Raw genomic sequence first — 23,105 nt, 5'->3', positions numbered from 1 at the left:
ACCGGAGATGACTGCGTCACAGAAGTTTTACCTTCCACCAGCAGAGGGTGCTAGCTCAATCAGAAAAGTCAGTGGCGTCTCTTAAGACAAAGGCCTCCTACACCCTAGGCATAGACAAACCATATAGCTTGCTGTACCAACACCATGAAACTCGTATTTAGTTTATTCATTTGTCTAGAGTTGCAGTTTACATTTACTAAGTTCATTATCCGTTATCAAGAGTCGAACCTAGAGAGATTCTCCTGCGCGAAGGGCTGGCCCTGCAAAGTTTATAGCTCAATCAGTGACTTTTAATGTGCGTTGTCAACAGGGACCGGTCTGCTCCGCTACCATGCGGTAACCTAAGCGTGACACGAGGAATATGTGATCTCCGCACTTGTGACGTGACCCCGTGTCTGTCTCACTCCCTTTTCTGGGTGTACACGGTTTCACTTGCACGTGAAGACGGCACCTTCTCTTTCAAAACTGGTATTACCGGAACAGGGTTGCAGGCTGAGGTGCGGCCATACAGAATTTTGAGGCTACCCAGATGCGGAACTCTCGGAAAACGCGTATACGAATGAACGTTCTCACGGTTCACTGCTAACTACGGTCTGGTGATGCTTACCTGGATTATATGCCGTGGACATGGCAGAGAAAGGCAACCCATGATGTGACAGTAAACTCGGAGTCGCCACTGAAACGACCGGGGTAGTGAGGGAATGAGCCGCCTGCGAGACTCCTAACCGCTGGGCGCTCTGCGGAGGGGACAAAAAACACAAGAGGTTAAAACCCAGCAGCCCAGACAAAGCTTTAGTGTCCAGGACATAATCCCTACACGGTACTGAGGTCATACATGATGAACAGAGGTTCAGACACTTGTGGTACCTTTAATCTGATCTCTTTGATTCTTGCTGCATATCACGCTCACTGGTGGATTTTATTGTACACCCATGGTAAAGCAGGGTCATCCATCTCATGGAAGGCATTCCATTAGAAACTATTAAAAACTCTACTGCACACCTCTGGTTAAGGAAGGTTAACCTTATTGTGGAATGCATGCCCTGAGAACTGGTTTGGCCACCAGCGGTTAAGTAGGGATGTCATGGAAGGCATTTCCTAAGAAACCACACATGGGCGTATAAAAACAGATCGAATAATATTTCAGTTTCCACTTCAATTCATGAATACATGACAGAGCCAGGTAGCAGCAGAGCCGACGTCCAGCTTTCTGGGTCCCCTTTCCTAAACGCTGCGTACATTTTGCAGATTCACAGATGGCCCAATGGCTACCTACATCTCCTTCCACATTCCCCAGGCATCTATCGTTTAGATGAGAAGGCTTTTGCTTCTCGTTATCCGAATCCCCGATTACATCAGAGTTTTTGATCAGCTCGCTCCGTGTTTTTCCAGCTAGCCCTAGTCAGCTGGTTTTGTTTGATCTTGGAAACCGTAACTCACACTCGCCTTCCTCCTCATCCTTCTGATTCCTCAAACAATAAGCTTTTCATGCTGAGGGGAGCATCGCACGCTGCCTCTGGGTTAGGTCACACATCCGCGGTGTGAAAAAAAGGCCAGCTGGGAAGCTCTTTCCTCCAGACGTGGTACTGGAAGAATGCTCTGGCTCTAATTTTCCCACATAGACATCCTTGTGATTCTCAGGCATCAAAGGGCACTTGGAAAAGCTTACTGACCACCAGTCGCGCATGAAGTTAGAAGCTGGGCTACTGGCATGCAACCCCTCAAGGCAAAACGATACTGGGGGCCCAGAAATTGTCGAGAAAAGGCTTTCTCGAGGGGTGGGTTATATCACATGTTATCCAATACAGCATTTAAGGGTAAGCATGTGCGCTGTCGCACGCGTGTTCTGGGAATGGATTATGAATGGTTACAGGTAGCAGGGAGAGAACAGTAACAAAGAGAGGTTAAGCACAGAGCAAGCAAACAAACTCACCATCTCCAACTGCTCCTCCGTCTGGGGCAAAAAGCAGAGAAAAGAAGGAGAGAAAAAAACAAAACACCGAACAGAATTGTTAAAATCGGGGGAACCAGCCACTGAACCCAAAAACAATAAACCCCTGGGTAGGGGACAGACAGACAGATTAACAAGGAGGCAAATACAAGAGCCAATCCCACTCACTCCCAGTACTCCCCATCCCGGTGAATGACTGATTCAGACAATAAACGAGGCCTGCCCCCCAACTAATGTCTATGGCGTGAATGTGGAAGGCCCTGATGTCAGCCTGCCGTACGCAACAGGAGTTAATGTATAAAGAGACATTATGTTGCAATGTGGTGCAATCACCATAGCAACCTGAGGAATGCTCTCTTTTTGTTAAGACGCAATCCCTGCCCCGCACACTGTTTGGGTATAAGGTCAGCTTTAAACGCGACCCCTTAGAACCTCCTGTTTGTTAGGTCTACGGCAGCGGCCGCCCCACCTAATTCTCTGCCCGAGCGAACCGCAAGCTGTCCTTACCAAGTGATGCATTAATCCTTTACCGCTCTGCGATGTGATAACGCGCAGGTCCGGCTTGCGGCTGTTGGCTGCGAGCTGGTTGTTCTGGGATGGCGGCGGTGGTGATTTGGCAGGGATGACTTTGCCAATGCTGTTCCCGTTGGAGACCGGTATGAGGCCCGGAGAGGCTCGGGCGCTGATATACCCGTTTCCTACAAGGATAAATGGAGAACCATGTCAGTATGGACTGCGGCAATAAGCACTACACAACAAGGCTTATGTTATCTGCAAGTATGCGGGATCATACCGTTCAGATCTACGCTTAATATTCCCATACCTACAGCCAGCACATACAAAGCGGACTTCTCAATAACCTCAGCCACACTGCTCATTGAAGAAAGGATACACAACCCGAGAGTGAAAGGGTTAACCAGCCAAGTTTAAAAAAATAAATAAGGGACATTTTTGATGCCCCATTTAGAGTTTAGACCCAACTAGAAGTCTTAGAAGGGGTTAATGCCCCCAGCAGAGTTTAGGCCCAGCTGGAAGTCTTAGAAAGGGGTTAATACCCCCAGCAGAGTTTAGGTCCAGCTGGCAGCCTTAGAAAGGGGTTAATCCCCCCCCCAGCAGAGTTTAGGCCCAGCTGACAGCCTTAGAAAGGGGTTAATCCCCCCAGCAGAGTTTAGGCCCAGCTGTGAGCCCCGGAGAGTGAAAGCCCCCGGTCTAGGTGTTAGTGACTAGGCTGTGAATGCAGGCCGTGCCCTGGGGCCTTGCAGCTCGAAGCTCACTCCGCTTAGCGGGGAGAGAGGAATTTTAAGAATTCCGGGTGACGTCAATCCTGACATTCACAGAACCTGCCCTGCTACGATCTGCAACAGCTGGGGGGGGTAGAGGGGGGAACCCGGTGGGGGGGGGTAGCTGAGGCAGTATTCGGTTTCGGTTCTGCTTTGGGGAATATAGAGGCCCCGCAGGCACGTGTCCAGGGGCCGTACAGTGCGGCCCGCGCTCCAGTTCCATTTACGATGGGGAAAACTGCAGCGCTTTCAGATCAAAGCGCTAAATATGTAGCAATTAGCAGAAACGTTCCTCGAGTTTCCTCCTGACACGCGACGTTCCGTGTGCTGGTCCTGCTCCACAAAGCTATGATTTAGGATCTGCAAGCTCCCAATACAGTGAACAGAGGTCACCGAGGTCTCTGTGCCAAGTGTTTGGACACGCCAACGTGTGCAAAACCCGGGAACCTTCTGCTTTTGCAGAATGCCTTAACTCCCCGCGGAAATTCACACGGAAGACACAAAGGGCCACGTGTACGGTTGTGTCCTATCTGATTAGCACGAGAGGAGATTTAACCGCCTTGGACGTCACCGTGAAGCTGGCATTGAGTTCCTGCCACGGAGATGAGTTCTGGAAAGATACGGCCATTGAGTTTCAGACTGAGTCTAATGACGCTAATGAGATAACATTAATCACAGAGGCAGCGAGATCATTTACCGCCTAACGCCGGAAAGAGCAGGGTGCCGGCCGCATCCAGGGTCTGCTGGGGGTTAACCCTTTAGCACCCACTCCTGCTGGCTGTCGCTTCTCAAAATATCATTTTAATGTCAATTATCCTCAATGACATGAAATGAGAGCGCTAGATACAGTTACCCTGCGGTAAATGGGGTACAAACCGGGACATAGTGGTGTAATAGTAGGAGGACCGGGACACCGCAGTGTCTACAGGAGAAGACCACGCAGTGGGGGCCGGACATATCATGAGTCAGACCTAGAAGCCCACATGTGTGCATTATGCGTGCACGCCGTTCTATTTTATGCGGGATCCTGTGAAACGCTAAAGTGCCTAACAGGGGGATGGGAACCTGACCCTTCTGGAGACTAATGTGCTGTAACGATGGGCCCTGCCAGCGCCGAGTCACTGGATCTGCTGGTGGACCCCGCAGACAGGTCACCAGAAAATCACTGCATAAACTGCCCCCCAATAGCGCGATGCCAAGCGGGGCACACCATGCGAGCGGCAGAGCTACATGCACAACTCACCAACAGGACTTGGGCACGTTCCGTTTGAATTATTCAGGTCTCCTCCTAACATCGCTCCTGTGGAGGTCACAGAAAATAAAAAGTTTAACGACTTCGTTTTGCGTCATCATCACCTGGATTTGCGGACAAATCGGGGCAATCGCAGAGCTATTATTTACACCCCCTCCGCCCGTACCTGCGCTGGCTGGCCTCTGAGGTAGCCCAGGAGACACCGTGTTCCTTTGTAAGGACTGCTGCTGCGGCGACAGGAGTCTTGGGTCTGTCAGCGAGGTCGTCATCAGGGACTGTGTGACCAGGGACCCTCCAGGGAACTGCAGTGTGTTCTGGTTGGTCACCGGTACCGGCATGGCGAAGTTTGGAGCTGGCACTGTAGACTAAAAACACAAGGTCGGGTCAGGCTTTCCCTCCGCTCTCGGCCCTCTGCACACTGAGCTTCCAGCGCCCCCCACAATTAGTACACCCTCCTATCCATCGGGTCTCCCTGTATATGCCTGCCCAGGCTCAGGGCCACTTGGCCAACCGTATCACACTGGTATCACACTGACGCACTTAACCTACCTCCTTCCGCTGGAGTCCTGCACTAGTTATAAACATTTACAAAAAGAGGAGCCCATTTAGGAAAAGCAAAAACGTACGCATGCCGGGAATAATACGTCCTAAACACAAGAGATACATAATCTGACCATCTACACCATTTACACCCGAAATAAATTACTAATGAATGCGTAAATGGGAAAATAAGTAAACGATTAACTCTTTCTGAGACAGCTGGGAGCACCCTTAGTGTGCTGTTCCGCAGTACCCTCACGCAACATGTCGACAAGACATAGCGCCAACTTTAAAGGCCATTGGTTGAGTGGGGCACCATCCAAAGAAGCATGGTGCTTATTTCTAAGGAGATACTAAACATAACCCCTGAGTTGTAAGTTTAACTAGATCTATAGAAGGAAAACAGAAATAAAAAAATAAATAGTTACCCAAGTGGAAGGCACAGCTATGGACAGTAAGGTGTTAGTGGTGGTTGGGAAGTGGAAGCCAGTTTAGAGGTTTTAGCTGCCAAATAAAGTCACGCAAACTTCACCCTGACAAACGTTACTGTTTTAGGTGTGTATTAAAGACAGGACGAGAGGCGTCTTGCCGGTAAAGACAGGAAGGTCTGATGGCCATGTGACGGAGCAGGATCATGCGCAGCCTGTGACCCTCTGGCTGGAGGGACATCGGCCGCCCAGCAATGCCATAGAGGTAAGCACAGCTAAGTACTACTAAGTCCAGGGATTCTAGTCGCCAACTAGTAACGAGTTGCCCAGAGAATGGCGCCTGCCCTTTCAGCTTATTGTGAGTATCGAGCAGACCAAGGCCATGAAGCAGAGCCATGCAAAGAACACACCCCACGTAGCCCGTAACCCCACTGCCTCTGGATGGCCGCACACAAGCTGTTGCCGGGCTGTCCAGACGCCGAGGTGTACATTCTTTATCAAGCAGCACTGCATGTTTTCGGTGTCCCCTATATCGAACGTGCAAACCCTACAGCCATAGGCAGTCGCCGGAGCGTCTACAAAAACAAGAAGCCTGCGCCGGGGGGAAAAGTACACCTTTTTCAGTGTAAATTACAGGCGCGTCAGCTATACCTGTCGCCTTAAAAATGCCTTTATATGTATAAAAGAACCCAGATGAGCCTTTGTATTTGAATTAAAGAAAAAAATCTTTATGGACTCCTTTTCTTTCTTATAAAAAAGGCCTTCATCAAAGGTTTATAAGCACCAGTCCGGACTCGTTGATCTGATGGTGCCAAATATGTATTTTAAAACAAAGGGAAAATAAATATTTCGGTATTCAACTGATATCTGATGGGCGAGCCAAGTCCATCAAGTCCTTGATACGCAACACTCATGGGTTCGCTTTGTTACAAACTTTTTTTTTTTAAATAAAGTTTGGCGTGGTCACTGTGGTTCGTAATGACAAAAAAATACCAAGGATTGGTAGTTTGTACAAAAAAAAGGTGATATAAATAGTTGATGCTGAGAATCCAATGTGTTAAGGTCTCTAAAAGTCTATTTTGGTTGTAGGTACTCGGCACATAAATCTTCCTATAAGCTTCTACTTCCTATGTGACTATAGAGAGAACAATCATAGAACGGCATTAGGCCTCTCTGGGGTGGACTGATCATCTCTATGGTTTCTCCATTGAATTTGGAGGGACAGGTAGACCCCCAGCTCTCTACGATGCAGGAAGTAGAAGCATTAAAAGGGGATTTAACTGCTAGAATAGAGCTGCTAGGAAAGTAAGGGTTCAGAAGATAAAACTGGGGCTTATTTAAGTAGAGGGGGAAAACATTATTCCTTCTATTAATTGTTTAGTGGCCCTAAGGGGAACACAGATACGCGCCCTACACCCTAGGCGCATTTTGGGTAGAAATTAGTGGGAAAACGTGCAGTGCTGCTTTGGCTTCTGGTTCACTCCCAAGGTACTCACTGCGAGTCTATAACTCTGCATCATTTTATCAAACTCCTCGTCAATCTTTTTATACTTCTCCTCGGTCTGTGGAGTCAGCGCAAAAACCTCATCAGCGTCTGGGCTCTCGTACTCCCTGTGCTTCTTGTTCAGCGCCTGCTTTTTGGAGGTCGGGGGGGCGGATGGGAGGTGATTTTTTTTTTGTTTAAAGGATTTTTTTTTTGTTTAAAGGATTTTTTTTTACGTGGAGTTTTGGGTGTAAGGGAGGGAGGGGAAAGGTAAGAAAAGTGGACAGAAAGGAAAAAAAAAAGAAAGAGAGAGATGAAGGAATTGTTGGGAGAAGAGTTACTTACACCATAGCGTTTGAACAGAATGTCCAAGTCCTCGCTTGCTTTGCGGTATTTGTCTTCCATGAGGGGGCTCTGGTCAATGGAGTCATCCCCGTCCGGTTCGGGGCTGTCGCACCCGTTAAAACCTTTCTTTCTTAACGTCTGAAATCACAACCAGGAAAAGCTCAGGTCTGGGCCTTCTCCACAAACAAGGGCAGCGGGGAAGCAGGGGCACCCTTATATTCCCACGCGATGCCGCGTATCTCACGTAATATCTCCGTCCCAAACTAAATCCAGTATAAGCACCCACCATAACGGCGACATTGTGCTGCGACGACCCACCGTATGGTCATTTCAAGGGCACCTTGGCTCAGCTTTACTGGTGGTGCCGGACACAATTTGGTAAGGTGATATGGGGGAGGGGGGTGGGAGCTCGGTGCCAAACAACAATTATTATTCCCCTGATATTAAGTATCAGGTTCAGAGACTTACCTGCCCAAAAATCATCCCTTGGAGCACATTATATATATATATATATACATATATATATATATATATACGGTATATATAAGGCTCAGAACCCACTCGCAGAGCTACCGTAACACTATGTATTCTAAAACATACATAAATATAAAAGATATATCAACATAAAAACATAGCCCCTAAACATGAACAATATGCAAATATATCGACTCAAGAAAGGGTTTGCGGTCTATCTTGTTAACAGGGTATTAAAAAATGCTGTATTAAATATTGCGCAAGGGGTTTAACGTTTCAAATGTGCCCAGGCATTAGTTCTGAAAAAGCAAAAAATATAAGTATTTCAAATAAAATTTTCAACCTTTGACATATGTACACATTGGGGTAGATGTTTGCAAGAGAGTTGCTATGATAGCTCACCGACTTGACCGTACAGTACGAGGGAGGGCTTGGGTGGCCAAAAACCCATAATGGACCTTTATGAAGCACGATGAAGATGGCATCTCTCTTATTGAATAAGCCCCATAAATCCAGATTCTGGACTATCCAGCATTCAGTGGATGGGCAATAGGGGCAGTGAAGAGTTTCCAGGGGTAGGAAGAGGTTGGCAAGGAAACCAGAACGAAGATTTGGTCCAAAACCAGAACTCTACACATAAACACGTACACGCGTCATATACACATGCACACACATATATATTTATGAACGTATATATACACATAATAACGGGACTAAAGCAAACAGACCCCAGTGGGCAGATGGCTCCTGCCTTGTCATTAGGCGGCCCTCACAAACGATCGTTTCTTTCCCCCCCGTCTTATTTTAGGCTCTGGCTGGGACTTTGCGCCTGTCTGGCCCGGCCAGCGTTCTGCTTGGGTTCCTCCCTTGTATATACACATGGATTAAAATCCCGGCTCATCTGACACTCCGGGCCAAGTGTGCCCACAGACTGGCTGCTGGCTCAGCAACACTTCCTTCAGCAATAAACGGGCTTCTTTGGGACAAGATACATAATTGCAGTGAATACACACAGCTCTGCTGACTAGAGAATGCCGACGATTCACACAGCTGCCGCCGGCTTCATTCTGTAAACCTGGCTATTTTTACACCGCGTTGCAATATAAAAAAGCGCTTTCTTAAAATAAGCACACTGCCGCGTACAGTGGTATGGAGCGCCTTGCTTTCCAATGAATGACAGACTCCGGAGAGTCCTGAGGTCAGCGGACCACAAGTTCTCACTTCCTGGCAGGAGCCATATTGGAGGGGGAGCAATGGCCTGTCATTCTGTACATAGGGATCGCAGAAATGATCCACCGGCTCTCTCTTCATATATACTGGGCAGATATGGCCATAATGGTCACACAGTTCCATACATTTCAAGTGTCCCCGTTTATTTTGGCCAGTCCCTCTTTGCCCCTCATATCCCTGTGCCCCTCTTCCCTCCCCTAATGCCCCTCTTCCCTCCCCTAATGCCCCTCTTTCACATGCTGGTAATCCAGAAAACAGAGCACGGCCACACCATAAGAAGTTCTGCAGAGGGCATCCAATGCAATCACTAACTCCCAGCACTCCAAGCACATGTGAATACAGCCGTCCGCCACCGCCCGGCCTCACAGAACTCCATACAACAACAATAAAATCTGTTAATCGCCCTTACGCCAAGAAATCGTCGCTCTCTGGGGCAATGCGGGGGTTGGCGAATTAGAGGCAAATGGAATAGCGGAGATTTATATGTCGAGGCGTCTCTGCCAGTATTAAATGGTAGTCTCGCAATCTCTTAAAATCTTCTAATGGTTTCCTGTTGTTTTTGAGCACGCATCTCCGTAAAGTGCAGAAGGCGATTAAATGCGTTTTTGGATTTTATGTCCTAGCGCTCGGATCCTGAGACGGTGCTCTGTGAATACACAGATGCCTGGCGGGGACGGAGAGAGGCGCTTTTTAAAAACATGCCGTACGGCAAACGGTCACCTTCAAAACTCTCGGCAGAACTAAAGTCATTTACTGAATCTCCGTCTCAGCCTTTTGTTTTTCAGAGTCATTATTTGGGGTATGTTTGGATCGGTGGCAAAAAGTGGCATTACTGGGTAAATGCAAAAGCTGCGGCACCACTGTGCATATGGGAAATTAGATATTTATTTATTTTGCTCTCAAATCCCAACGATTAACCCCATTCTGTGACTTTAAAGATGATTTTGATTAATTCCAGGGTATTCTGAGATGTAGCTGTCAGTGACACTATGTAGTCTCTGTCTTTACTGTTTTTGATGACTTCCGCTCACCATGCCGGTGGTCTAGACACCATAGTGCCTATCACTACCAATAAGGACGCAGAATCCATACGCTTGTGCATGCGCCCCTTCTTGGTTCTCCTCCCGGTTCCATTCACCGACTTAATGAAGTCAGAAACGCAACAGGAGCAGGCGCCTCGGAAAAACTTTGAAGCAGCGGCATCAATAACGTAAATACGCTTGCCGAGTTACCCCTGAACAGTTACCCCTACCATACAGTAAATTCAGATCACATAACAGAAACTCTCTCTGTCCAGTACCCCCTGGCATCCGGTTCACAACCGGACCCTTTTTGGCCCAGGTTTCTCCAGCTACATGGCGTCAATAAGCGGTAATGACCACAGAGGTTCATCTTCACAGAGGGGGGCTGACCGCCGAACCCACGAGCGCAGCAGAGCTATATATATCTGCGAACAATCAGGCGCAGCAGCTGAGATGCACATAAGACTGCAACGTGCAAACATTTCCTTATTTAAGCCACATAAGCACACGCGAGCCACGCGCACCATATGGACCAGAGACATCTGGAGGAGCGATTAGACTTCCGGTAAGGACGTTTCTCAGGTGACAGCCCCGGTATCGGGTGTTTCAGAGGGACTGACGAAGATTTGGGCGCTTGAGATCCTTCTAGATCCTGCAATCTACCTTTGTCTATAACAAAGACGGTGGGGCTGTTGGGTAATTTTGACAACTTCCTTGGCGTTCCTATTAGAGGATGGAATTCTTTGGAGCCGCCGGATGGAAGGCGATGCATGTTGGGAGAGTCCCGTGGATATGTTAGGAGGGTTTCACAGCTATGAGAAGGACACGGGACACTCTTTATGCTCCTTCTGGCACTCCTTTATGGAGCGGTCCCTTTAACAGCACCGGGTCTCCTGTCTTGTCCGATGCCCGAGCTGCTGCTTTATGATCTGCAATGCAGGTTGGCGGCAGACCAGAAATCAAACCGCTCAAGAGGGCATCCTGTCAAACGCACAACTTGATCTGGTTCCATTGGAATCCTGTTGACTCCGTGAACAGGGCAAGCGGTGAAACAATGTAACATGTTTCGTAAAGGTCTTCCTGTATGGTGTCAAACGCGTTGGGAACTCGGGAAATAATGTATGGTTACATCACTTTAATTGAAATCTCGGCACACAAACTATACATTATGCAGGAGCAGCTCGGCCCTTTGTGCCGGAAAAAACTCTCCTGGGTTGGCCCTTTATAAACCGCAGTGAAGCATCTGGTTTGGTAAATACAATCCCCAAAGCTGACACTTTTGGCCCAATGAATAGTCGCAACATTTTGTTATGCAGCAAAACACTGATTTATTACTAAGCGCCATAAAAATGTTCAATTATGAAATTGAAGAGCAGAATTTGGATTATTTTAGTTTTTTCTTCTTTTTGGTGAACCACGCGCTTTATTAATGGGGCTTAGTTATAGTGCATTAGACGCAGCCTCAAAAACCACACAATAACACCGGCTTTCCAATGGAGAATCGAAGACAGAACTTGTTTATTCAGTGACGGGAGGCGGGGTGTTTAACACTTTTAATGTGCGAAGGCGCGCGTCGCCGTGAAAGGGTTACTCGTGACAATTTTTGAGAAAACAGAGCGTTCCCAGGAGAGCCGTGTGCCTGCCGTCACGTACAAAGGACACAGGCCAATAAAACCAGGTCAGTGCCGAGACCCGGACCAATATAGACAGTCCATAAATATGCGAGATTACATCGCTTACAGAGCCAATGAGACGTTTATAAACATGAAACGCATCGGCCAAAAAATTCGCTCTACCCCTGCCCGAGTACAGATGGCACCGCCTGTGACTCTAACATTTAACAGCACCTGTGCTAAAGCAGGTGTAGGGACAACACTAAACTTCTTGAAGATCTGGAGGGCTGTGTCCTAAGAGTCCAAGACCCAGTGTCGGATGTGTGCAGTCTATAGGTGACCCCAATTATACTGCCATGGGGTCACCTGCTGACGCCGAGGATAAAGTCAGCGGAAACATTGTTTCTAAACACAATGCAACCATACAGAGATGACTGCAAACTGCAGAGCGTTCAGAGTCCGGGCTACAGGACATGGCTACTCATCCACCAGGAGTGACAAGGACGAGTCGGCTGGCCACAGAGGAGGGATTAACCTCTTTAATGCTGGCGGACTGCTAAGAGCACCACTCTCTGGCAGCAGAAGGCTGGCTGGCTGGCAGGCAGGGGGCATCCGAGGCTCAGGCAGATAAAGTGACAGGCTCGAAAGGTCAAGCGATGACCTTCAAGCCTCTGTCACTGCACAGGAAGCTGCAGCTTGGAGGAATGCAGCCTCAGCCCGGAATCTGGCTTTGTAAGTCCTAAGCAAACACCTTAAATCATTAGCTCTGATTGTGTGTCTCTCCATACACACCTCCGGGTACTGTCAGCGCCATGCGCAGGATCAGCACAGCCTTTATGCAAAGGCTTAAAATTCTCTCCTACTGACGCCGTGTCTATTAACTCTTTGCATGACAAAGCCTGCTAAGGAGCTGCCTAATCCCAATGCCAGCAGCTGAACCGGCAACGTAAAAAAAAAAAGAAGAAGAAAACAGATTTAACCGCTTGGCCGAACGCTTGAAAGGCAACAAATTGCTTGGCAAAATGCAGGGTTATAGCATATAAAGTATATAATGGGTACTATATACATAATGCTCGTACTACGCAGTGCTCCGGTATCCTGATGGCTTTGTTCCCATGGTACCGTGCGCTCGTATGGTATATAAATAATACATGGCTGCCTGTCTTTCCCGCACACCTCTCTCTCTCGCACTTCCTTCGCACTTGCACTCCTGCGCGTCTCGGCTCTGAGATTTTAGCTCGGAGCTCTCACGCGCTCGGAAGGAACCCGCGATGTGATAGAATGCCGCGGCGGCGCTGGAAGAGAGGGGTGCTAATTAAACAGAGGCGTCTGCATTTTGCGAGCAGCCGCGAACGCCGCTTAGAACCCCACCCATGATGATTAACACTTTCATCACCGTGCCAGTGACAGAACATAGGCCGGTATAATGGGGGTGGTCAGACTTGTGGTTGGGGCTTTACCCAGATTTTGGATATGACTTGCTGCCCCATTGCTGGGTATTTGTGTAACCGAGTGGGGCATTTAGAAGAAGAATAATGGGTTTTAGTTACCCCGTTTAATTTATAAACTTATTTCCTGCTGTTTCTATTCATTATCGGGGCTTTTAGGGCTGTAGAGCCCTGTTTTACCTTCATACCCAGCAAACATTCAGAGTTCATAGGAAAGAGGGGCAACAGGGGAGGAAAAAGGGGCGCAGGAGTTTGGGACACTTGGTAGGTATGGTTTAATACACAGTCGCAGTTTCGGGGAAAGTCAGTATTACTGTGTAGAGGTATGTTCCGACCATCACCCCAAATTGTCTCTCATGTGTTGTGTTTGCCGAGATTCGGGCTTCAGGTGTTAGTTATTACAGAAAGTCGTCTCTGCCGAGCACTCGCTCCCATTAATCTGACGGCGGGGAGGCCTCCGCTCACATCTGGCATTTTCAATGCCTCATTATATACATAAGGAACCATTGTGGGAGGTAATTACTAGACAGGGGAGTTCAGAGAGGCATATTCTGCTCCTACGTAGGCTTGTTCAAGGCAATGGCAAGGGGGGTGATGACTGAATACATGACCTGCTAACTCATTGCCAGATACCAGAAGGGTTAACATGAACATAAAAAACAGCCATGTAAAAGGCTGACACACACGCAGGTTTAACCCCAAGATGGATAAACCCTTGTGGCACTTCCAATGTGCTGATGCCGCTGTTTACATTTTGTAAAACTCAGTATTTTGAGCCAAAGAAGGACCCTTAATAACAAAGCCGTACATGTACGGGCTCACAATATATTGTCCTTAAACCCATTAAAAACGATATATTGTGAGCGCGTACGTGCACGGCTTTGTTATTAAGGGGTTAAAGTCAGACTTGTAATCAACACGTCCAAGCCGGCACTCAAAGGTTTAACCCATCTTTTGCCGCATGGGTTAAACCCATGGGTAGCCATCTCCGCAATCTGTACAAAATGCCAGACAAAACTCATGCCAACAGGAAGCTTCCTTTCTGACCAGTCCTGTTTCCTTTAAAAGGCATGAACTCACAAGTAAACCTTCCCCGGAGAGCGTTATACAAGCAAGATGGGCCCTAATCACACTGTTATCTGCCAGATAAAGAGGGGGGTCTGGAAAGGCACTCAGCACTCTTATCATTACAATAACAGCCCTTCCTTCTAAATTCCTTAAAGTGACAGCGCCAGAGAGGGGCCATGTCTTTGCTATCTGCAGGCTGCAGTGATTAGGAACCATAATGGGTGCTAATTACCCTGCTGGCCCCGTGATGTCATTGTCTCGGCAGCAGTAACCCTACTCAAGGAGTGTCTCCCCTCAGACAGGTGTCACGTCACAGGCCTGTGACGCCAGAGAGCAAAGGCCGCTCGGAATCACGCATATTCACAACTTGTTCTGGCAATGTTTAACCCCTGTGTGGCTGAAGTGCTTTACATAACTGCAATAGTGGACTGTTTGACAAACAGGTGGAGTTAATGGTTAGTTCTTTTTTCACTCGTTAACATCATCCCGCCCAGGCATTTACCAAACACACCTAATAAAAAGGACAAAAATGCGGGATGCTGACGGAGTCACCCTGCGCAAGGCAGGCAACTTTACAGAACTTCTGTGAACTGTGAAAACTAAGGGCTTGTTTCAGAGGTGAGACATAAGTAGTAGATACATGGACTGGTTCCGGTAAGGCGTATTGGCCAGGAGATCATAGAGCCCTCTCCAAGAACCACCTGTCTTAGTTTTGATGATAACCTGGAGTGCCGCTGAGAAGATAAGAAAAAAGGAAGCCGGTGTTTGAGCTTCCCAGTTCTGATTTCCTTTTTTCCCACCTCTGCCGGGAGCTCACCTCTATAATGTCTGCGTTCGTTCTGCTTTCGTGGGGCTCGTTGTATTCTGTGTATTTTAGCAGTACTTTGTCCATGTCGGTGCTGGCGTACTGAAACAGCTTGTTTGAGTGATTGAAGATGATGAGGGCGATCTCGCAGTCGCAAAGGACGCTGAGCTCGTAAGCCTTCTTCATCAGGCCGAACTTACGCTTCGTGAACGTAACCTGCGAGAGGAAACAGAAGGAGATGGGGAGTTAAAAACGGCCGCTAATTTAAACCCCCCTTTCCGACTAAAATGTTATCACCAAAGTTATAATAATAAACAATAAACAATAACAAAACACAGATCTGGCATTTTTAATAGCATTGAAACACACAAACGGTTACATTTTTTGGTTTCTATGGCAACAACCTATCAGGGCCTGCTTTTGTCTCACATGACAATTACTTGTTCCCAGCAAAAAATTATGAATAAGGCAACATTTAATTTGATTAAAGAATTGTTTATGGGAAGGGTTTGGCAAATGGACAGCGCTAGGAATGATGTTTTTTTTATCAACATGTTAAACTAAGCAGAGTGGGTGGAACAGAAGCTTTAATTTTCCCAAGTGGAAACTAAAAAGTATAAATGCAAAAGCTGTCCTTTTCCCAGCAAGATTCCAAAGACATGGAACTACATTTTCCATGCGGATGGAGCGGTAGTGTTTCATGCAATTAAGGACACTTCCTGCGCGCTTGAGATAAAACAGGAAGTGGAGCGTGCAAAGGAAAATTACTCCCCCTTACACATACCTGACTGGGACTGTAAAAATAACAGTAAATGTAAAAAAGCTTGTTTAGAGCAAATCTAGTTTATGATAAAATGTCTGCTTCAGGCACTAGGGTTCAAACTGGATTGCAAGCCCCAAAGACAAGCTTTTCCAATGCACACATCAACATACAAGGCCTGTTTCACTAAAGTCAGTCAAAAACACAGCATTAGCCAAGATGTGTTAAGCTGGCGCTTAGCATTCTGTAATTAAAAATGTCAATTTGTGACAAGAAGGAGTTACAGCGATTCACTTTTAATACGAAAAATACGAGAAAAATCAAAGCCTTATGGAGCTTCGCGCAGCCACGGATCCCTTCAAAACAAGAAAATCAATGATGTTCCTCTAACAAGATCACCACGGTAACTCGAACAGGAAACGTGGCTGGGGACTGCATCTCCCATAACCCTCAGCAAGATGAATTAAGACGACATTAAGCCACCAGTCAAAAGGACCATCAAGTAGGATTTCTTCACAGAACCATTAATCGACGTGTAAATTAATCACCATGTAAATCACGGGTTTGTTTAAATTTACTCAAATTAAACGTGAAAAACTGTTAAAGTTAGAATTTTTAGGTTTAGCAGCGCTAACTACTAATTAGTTATGTTTGCAATCCATTACACCGCTAAACGTTATTCTATATATATGGGAAGCGTAAAGTTACGAGACGCCACTTGCGAAAAAGCATTTTTGTGCAAGGAGGCCATTTTTCTTGGTTCCATCCGCTTCCTGCTTTGCTTCGCAGCGACTTCCTGCTTTGCAGGTGCAATTTACTGCAGGCGTAAACACCAGCACATTGAGATAAGGGAAAATATCTCAAGTTCTGTCAACTTAAGAACATTTTTACATAAACACGCATATTACATACATTAGAACATTGGAAACATGGATGTATGTAAGGATGACACACTTTGATTGCCTCCTGGAAAGTGTTATAAACTGTAAGACATTGCCCACCTCCTTGAGGGGGCCCAGACCACTTAATAATGATACGCGGGGTAATGCGAGAGCAGTGTGTGTGCTCTGACATGATGAGTCCTCCCAGCGTCACGTGCGTTTCCACGAGAAACATGAGCTATAATTCATCCTTCACACAAGACTTATGCGATGTGACAGTTGCCACGGAAACCTTTCCTTGTCTTCTCCCAGCCCTCGGAACGGCATAGATCACATATACGCACGCCATCCAGAAAGAGAAAGGCTGGATGTGTAAGGATGACTGGGTACAATGCCATGGACCCCCAATATGTAACATGGAGGCTCCCCAAATCCAGCTCACAACATTCAGAGTGCAAGATATGCCAGTTTCAATTTAGACCAGCATGGATATGCCACTGACTTACTCGCTTGTGTAAATTTTACCCAATATTAACTGAAAAAATTGAAGTCACCCCAAAAAAATGAAGCCTTGGACAAGTGTCACCAAAAAGTTCTGTCCTCTAGAAGCAGAATGTTTCCTAAAGACTCAAATGTTCATCAATGTCACAAAGGGGCTTTTTTTAAAAAAGAGATTACCCCCCCCCAGGTCTCAGTTAATAAATCCGTGGCAGCAAAATGAACACAAAATAAAGTAGGGAGTAGACATATCTACACCCTCCTAATTATTATTTATTATTACCATCAAACTCCGTAGCGCTATACAATGGGTAATCTGACTACCCGTCTACCTTGATGTGGTATTTTGGGCATCATAAGTATGCATTTTGGGTGTCAGGAAAGGGTGAGTCCTAAGTACCCGAAAAGAAGTTCTATATAGACGTTATTGCGGCCTAGGGCATATCCAGCCCTGCTTGGGAAGTTGACTTCATTCCTTGGAGACAGATTAGTCTGATTAAACAGAACAGGACAGGGGCGCTCTCGTCGTGTCTGTTATAATAACTGTACCAGAACACTAGGTATTAGAGGATTTGTTACTGTTACCAATCACAGCCATACCGAGGAACTTCCTCCCACCCCCTTCACACCATCATCTACAGTAACAACGCCACTTTCCCATGTCACTCTGTATCAGTACCCATCACCCGGCAGATACACGCTATCTGGGACACCGAGGTGGGCCTCACCAGAGGCCAGAGATAATCTGCAAACACCAGCCTCCCAGTCTCCACGGGCCACCGAATCACAAGAGACTGTGTTCAGAAATCGCAGGAAAGCACTCCGAAAATAATCAAATAAAGAGAACACCGTTCCCCTCCAACACAAACGCGGCCATTGCCGTATCGGTCCAGAGGGAGACAATCCAGAGAAGTCTTATGATTAGTGGACCAACGTTCAAAGAGTAAGATGTTGGGTCACATAAACTTTGAGGACCTCAGAGGTCCCCGGCAACTGAGTTGTCGGAAACACAAAACTTCTGTACTCATGAAAAAGGCATAAAAAACAATATCAAACGGCCACAAAGAGTGCGGGGGTGGGAATCCTAATGGTGGACATGTTTACTGGGAAAATGGGTGAAGGTATGTCATCAAGGTGTGAAGGTCCACATACATTGTTGTCCTATACTCCATAGAAGCTACCAGGGTCTTCCCAAGGGCCAACTAAAAACTATGCGGATGACAAACTTCTGGCTCACAGCTGAGAAGGCTAAGAAGGTTCTCTGGCGTTCCGGGAGGATGTGGTCATTTTGTCCCCCTCCACCATTTTTATTTCTAACACTGCCCCGAGATTCAGACAGCGTGATGTGACCTCCCAGCAATCTGCCGTCCATGTTCCCCGCCACGTGATTCTGGTGGATCTCCTGCTGGATTGACGAACGCAGCTGCCTCCAACGTGTCACTGTCACCTTGTCAAGGCAACGCTGTAAAACAGACACCTCTGGGGTCGCCCCAGGAGTTCTCCCCCCCCCCCATCTACAGGTCGCAGCTTCTGTTTCATGGTCTCCGTCACGCGGCACGTGCTCTGCCCACCAACATGTATGCGGGGAACGGGTTTTTCTATGTTTGCTAAGCTGGTGTTCACCTGCACCTGTAATGCACACCGTGCGTATGCCTCTGTTGCACATATTAGTTACACGTCGTTTCTAAGGGATCTCAACGTGTCCGGCATGGGGAGAGAAGAGAGAGGGGGCGGGAGAGAGACAGTTAAACACTTAAAGGGATTTAACAAAGGACAGGAGGGGCGTTTATTTCAAAGGAGGAGAAATGTTACAACAAGAGACCAGAATCTAACACTAGAGGGTCTGAGGCTTAGATTTAACGTAAGGAAGTTTTACTTTATTGAGAGGGTGGTAGATAAATGGAACGGCCTCCCAGAAAAATAGGTAGAGGCAAATTCTAAGAGGATTAGAGGTGTGTGGGGTGCCACACAAGGTACATTGGAGAATAAGAGAGAGGGAGATGAAGAGGGATGGATATCCACGACAGTAAAAGGGTGAAAGGGCTGCTCAGTGTTTTATTTCCTGGCCAAAGTAAGACTTCCTTTAAAGCTACAGAAAAAAAGCTGCGGCCGCAGCAAATCTTCACACCACTTCCTGACACCCCCGCCCCGTGCAGGGGGGCCGCATGCCTCTCGCATTACACGGGTGGCACTCGGCCCACAGCACCCACGGGCAGAGGAGCACCTAGAGCCTAGAGATCCGATAACAAGATGGAGCGCAGTGTCTGGGCTAATTAACAGCAATCCGCCATACATCCTCCTGTGAAGGGGAGGGGGTAACCCAGGCTGAGAGGCTTATATGGGGGGGGGTGTTAGTGAATGGCATTAACACGTCATCGGAATCGGCATGCTGCAGAGAATTTATCAGTCATCTGATTCAACTCCATATCAGCTGGAGGGAAGCTTGGGGCATTCACAGAATTACCTCCCAGCAGGGGTGGTCAAAAGAAAACAAATGTATTACCATAGTTATTTCATACAGTAGATGTTTTGTAAAGTGAATGTTAAAAAAAAGCATTAAAAAATGCTGTAATTTTGCATTAATATTCAAATATTAATAAAGACAAAAAAAGAAGGTTTGGGGGGAGGGGGGTTAGATTAAAACATCTACAAGGAGCCTGACGATCAGAGACACAGACCCCGGGCCGCAGCAGGAAGCAGCATTTCCTGGCTCGGTAGAGAAGATGCTCGCACGCTTCCTGGTTTGTGTGATCCGAGGTTCTGAACCACAAGGCGGCGCAAAAACCCCAAGGGAGAGGCTCAGCTTGGGTGCTAGAGGGCCACAAAGCCTACTGAGCCAAGACCAAACATGGCGACCCCTCTTTCTGCTACATAATGCACTTGGGTGGCTACTCAACAGCTGCCCACCAGACCCCCCAAGAACATGGCCAACTAACAGCTCCCACCCTTACAGCCGAGTGACCTAAAATCCTGTGCATTTTTAGAAGGTTGCCCGTTATACTCTAAAACGGAACAAATACAAGAAATGATGGACGACCAACATGCTCGTGGTCCAACTTCTATAAGAACAGTAGTGGATATCTGGATGAGTCTACAGGTACTGATGGGTGCAGATAATTCTTATAAACTCCAACCGATCTCAAAAGATGGGTGTGGGGTGTTTCTATGACAACCAGTCAGAGGCTGCCTTTGTGTCACATGAAAATTTAGCATTCCCTGAAGAATTATTAATAAAGTCAAAATCTGTCCCTAGAAATTGTGTGCCTACAGTACTACAGTACATGATGGTGCTATATCAATAAATGAAATTTAATCCGGAGGATTACTCAAGTTAACCTCTGACCCCAGGATACACAGCCCTATGATTTGTGTCCTGCCACTGACACCCTTGTTCTTTGTTTTCCCTCCCCGTTCTCTGGCTTCCTTTGCAGTGACACTTCCTGTAAAGTCCTAATGGATGTGGCCGGGGAGGAAGCAAGAGCTTCAGGACGTCTCGTGTCCCTCTAGGTGCAGAGAAACGGCCGCCGTACGATACAAAAAAAAGTTTTCTGGACACAACGTGTGGGTTAAACTGTAAAGCTGAGACGAGAAGGACATACACAATAAAGCCAAAACACACCTAAAGATTCACCAGCCTCACCTGCGTTCTGCTACGTTACAGATTGGGTTAAAAAACAACACGAATACGCATTTTGTAAATGTACATTTACGATTGGCTCCAGGCTCACACATGTATCACGTGCTGAAGTCCCATAAACATAAGGCATGTAGTGGTTACGTCAGCACGGGATGGCTGCGGATCTTATAGCTATAGGGGTTATTGCTGACGGTCCATGTGGCTTCCTTTAGATGGATGTATATTAGTGTGAGGTGACGCAGGCCATCTTGAAGCTATTGGAGATCCACCAAACATCTTTACTCAGTTTGGCTTCTTAACCCCGTTTGTGGCCCCTGGGCATGTTGCAGGACGCACGGGGCTTGTTACCCCCTCTCCCAAGCAGGGCAAAGACATCTCTACTGCTGCCGTCAGTATTCCTTATTCCAGGGCCACAGCCTCGGGCTGTCAAACTTTTTGTTGTGTTGGAAATCAATCAGCATGGCGTGTTCATTAACCCCCTGCTGACACCAGCTGTAAAGGGGAGCTGCCAACAAACTTATTGCCCCTTTTGTTACTTTGCCATGAATCAACCTAAGGGCTCCGCAGGGTCCACCACCAAATAGTACGGTGCTGTTAAAGGTGCTGTCCCACTCAGATAAAACATTAATTGCTCTCTCTAGCGTGTTAAGCAACTAAACTTTAGCAGATCGATAATTGTTAACCACATAAAAACAACACGGAAACTTTTTACGATGCTTCTCCAGTTTCTATGGTAACAGCCTATCACAGTCTGCTTTTGTGTCATATGACAATTAAGTGTTCCCAGCAAAACATGTGCTGGGGAGGAGTCTTGGCATTTAGCAATACTAGAAATGGTGCTTCTACTGCTTTTAGTTATAAAAAAAATGCAGAATAGGTGGAACAGCACCGTCAAAGCTCGCGAAGATACCAGGAATGTCTGGCGCTCCAACAGAACACGTAGCAGTAGATCGTAAGCTCTGCTGAATTACAGCAGAATGCCCCTTTAAACCCCCACCAACTGAACACTAAAAAGCATGACAGGGGGCAGATCGTTAAATACACAGGGAAGTGAAACGAGCGCTTACCTGTCTGTTCCGTTCGTCTGTGATTCTCTGGATCTGGATCTTTTTCCTGCCCATGGTGCCTGAAAAAAATCTCCACCGACCAGCGAAGACCTTTGCGGAGAATGGGTTCCCGTGTGCGCCCCCCGCTTCACAATGTGATCATGAAATAATTGAAAACAAAATCCCTCTTCCCTCAGTTCATGTTATTCCCCGGCTGGTTCCAGATGTTCTGAGAGCTTCGTGCCGGCTTCAGTACTGGTAGGGAGAGAGGGGGAGAGGGAGAGAGGGAGAGAGAGAGAGGGAGAGAGAGGATGTGAAAAGCCATTTTTCCCATCAGGCAGAGTTCAGCTTGTTAAATTGTATCCTCCTGGGGATAATAACCTCCCATCCATTCACAGGGCTCTACTGTATCAACTCTCCCCAAAGCCTTTTAACAGTTTAAAATCAATCATCTATTATCTGTCACATTATCTCCCAGATAAATATTGCTGATGGGGACATAAAACGCAGAGGAGAAACATACATCGCCTTTTGCTCATTCTTTGAACATCGACGGGACTTCCTTCCCCAGCGTGGCGCGTTTCTGCTGCTATGTGACGGCCTCGGACACGTAAACAAGCAATTAACGGACATTCGCTAGCGATTAAGCTCGGAACGCGGAGAAAATAAATAAACAACAATAAAATTATTTCTATTTAAGCTATTTATTCTATTTTAGGACTGGCCTGTAGAAATGAATTATGGTTTCCCAAATTGGAGAATAATAATATAGATCTCTGAGCATCGACCCCCCCCCTTCCGTTATGGTGTCAGAGAAATGACGCTTCGCCTGTTGGTTTAACCTCGGATCTTTGTGTACACCACCACAGACTATGTTAGTGCTATCTAAGTAACTGCACGGACACCGATATTAATCCCGGTTTCTCGTGGCATTTCCCCCTTAAAATAAGCTTCCTTAAATCCGCATGAAGAGATGTTCCCCAGCCAAGGAGCTTCATATAAGAAAGGAGGAGGGGGTGGTAGGGGGGCGTCCATGGCTCCCAATCAAAACAGGAAACGCTCTTTGTTGTCCTGAGTGGGGCGAGTGAGTCACTGCGTCTTCATGGCAGTGTCCGCGTGTGCACGGCCAGGGGACAGACGAGCGCGCCAGGGCCGCGCCGTCTCCACGGATTGTCCGCCGTTTGTGGCCCATTGTTTCGAGAAAAGGAATTTTTACACTTGCTGTCCCAAAAATAGACAAGGCTGGGATATAAATAGCTTCCCCGGCGCAGATTCCCCGGCCAGGAAAAGATGGAGGAGGAGGGAAGACGAAAAAAAAAAAATATTGGAACAGGTCGTATTCCC

At 47.1% G+C, this 23,105-nt stretch overlaps 1 protein-coding gene across 5 annotated transcripts in view; it reads right to left on the bottom strand.

Moving 5' to 3' along the window:
- MEF2D (myocyte enhancer factor 2D) overlaps positions 1 to 23,105 on the bottom strand; it is a 65,818-nt gene that overhangs the window by 2,123 nt on the left and 40,590 nt on the right. For 2 of the 5 annotated variants that reach the window (XM_053474563.1, XM_053474564.1), the window contains 8 exons: positions 21,783 to 22,016; positions 14,952 to 15,155; positions 7,280 to 7,417; positions 4,650 to 4,848; positions 4,475 to 4,531; positions 2,459 to 2,649; positions 1,934 to 1,954; positions 608 to 737 (listed from right to left, as the gene is read on the bottom strand). In XM_053474563.1, coding sequence (XP_053330538.1) covers positions 608 to 737; positions 1,934 to 1,954; positions 2,459 to 2,649; positions 4,475 to 4,531; positions 4,650 to 4,848; positions 7,280 to 7,417; positions 14,952 to 15,155; positions 21,783 to 21,836 — 994 coding nt within the window. In that variant the 5' untranslated portion in view covers positions 21,837 to 22,016. Of the gene's footprint in view, positions 1 to 607; positions 738 to 1,933; positions 1,955 to 2,458; positions 2,650 to 4,474; positions 4,532 to 4,649; positions 4,849 to 6,947; positions 7,083 to 7,279; positions 7,418 to 14,951; positions 15,156 to 21,782; positions 22,017 to 23,105 lie in introns of all 5 variants that reach the window. The other 3 variants (XM_053474567.1, XM_053474565.1, XM_053474566.1) reach the window with 3 other exon arrangements.

The sequence above is a fragment of the Spea bombifrons genome, chromosome 9, assembly GCF_027358695.1.
Source record: "Spea bombifrons isolate aSpeBom1 chromosome 9, aSpeBom1.2.pri, whole genome shotgun sequence".
NCBI lineage: Eukaryota > Metazoa > Chordata > Amphibia > Anura > Pelobatidae > Spea > Spea bombifrons.
This window is presented reverse-complemented; position numbering and strand designations above follow the sequence as displayed.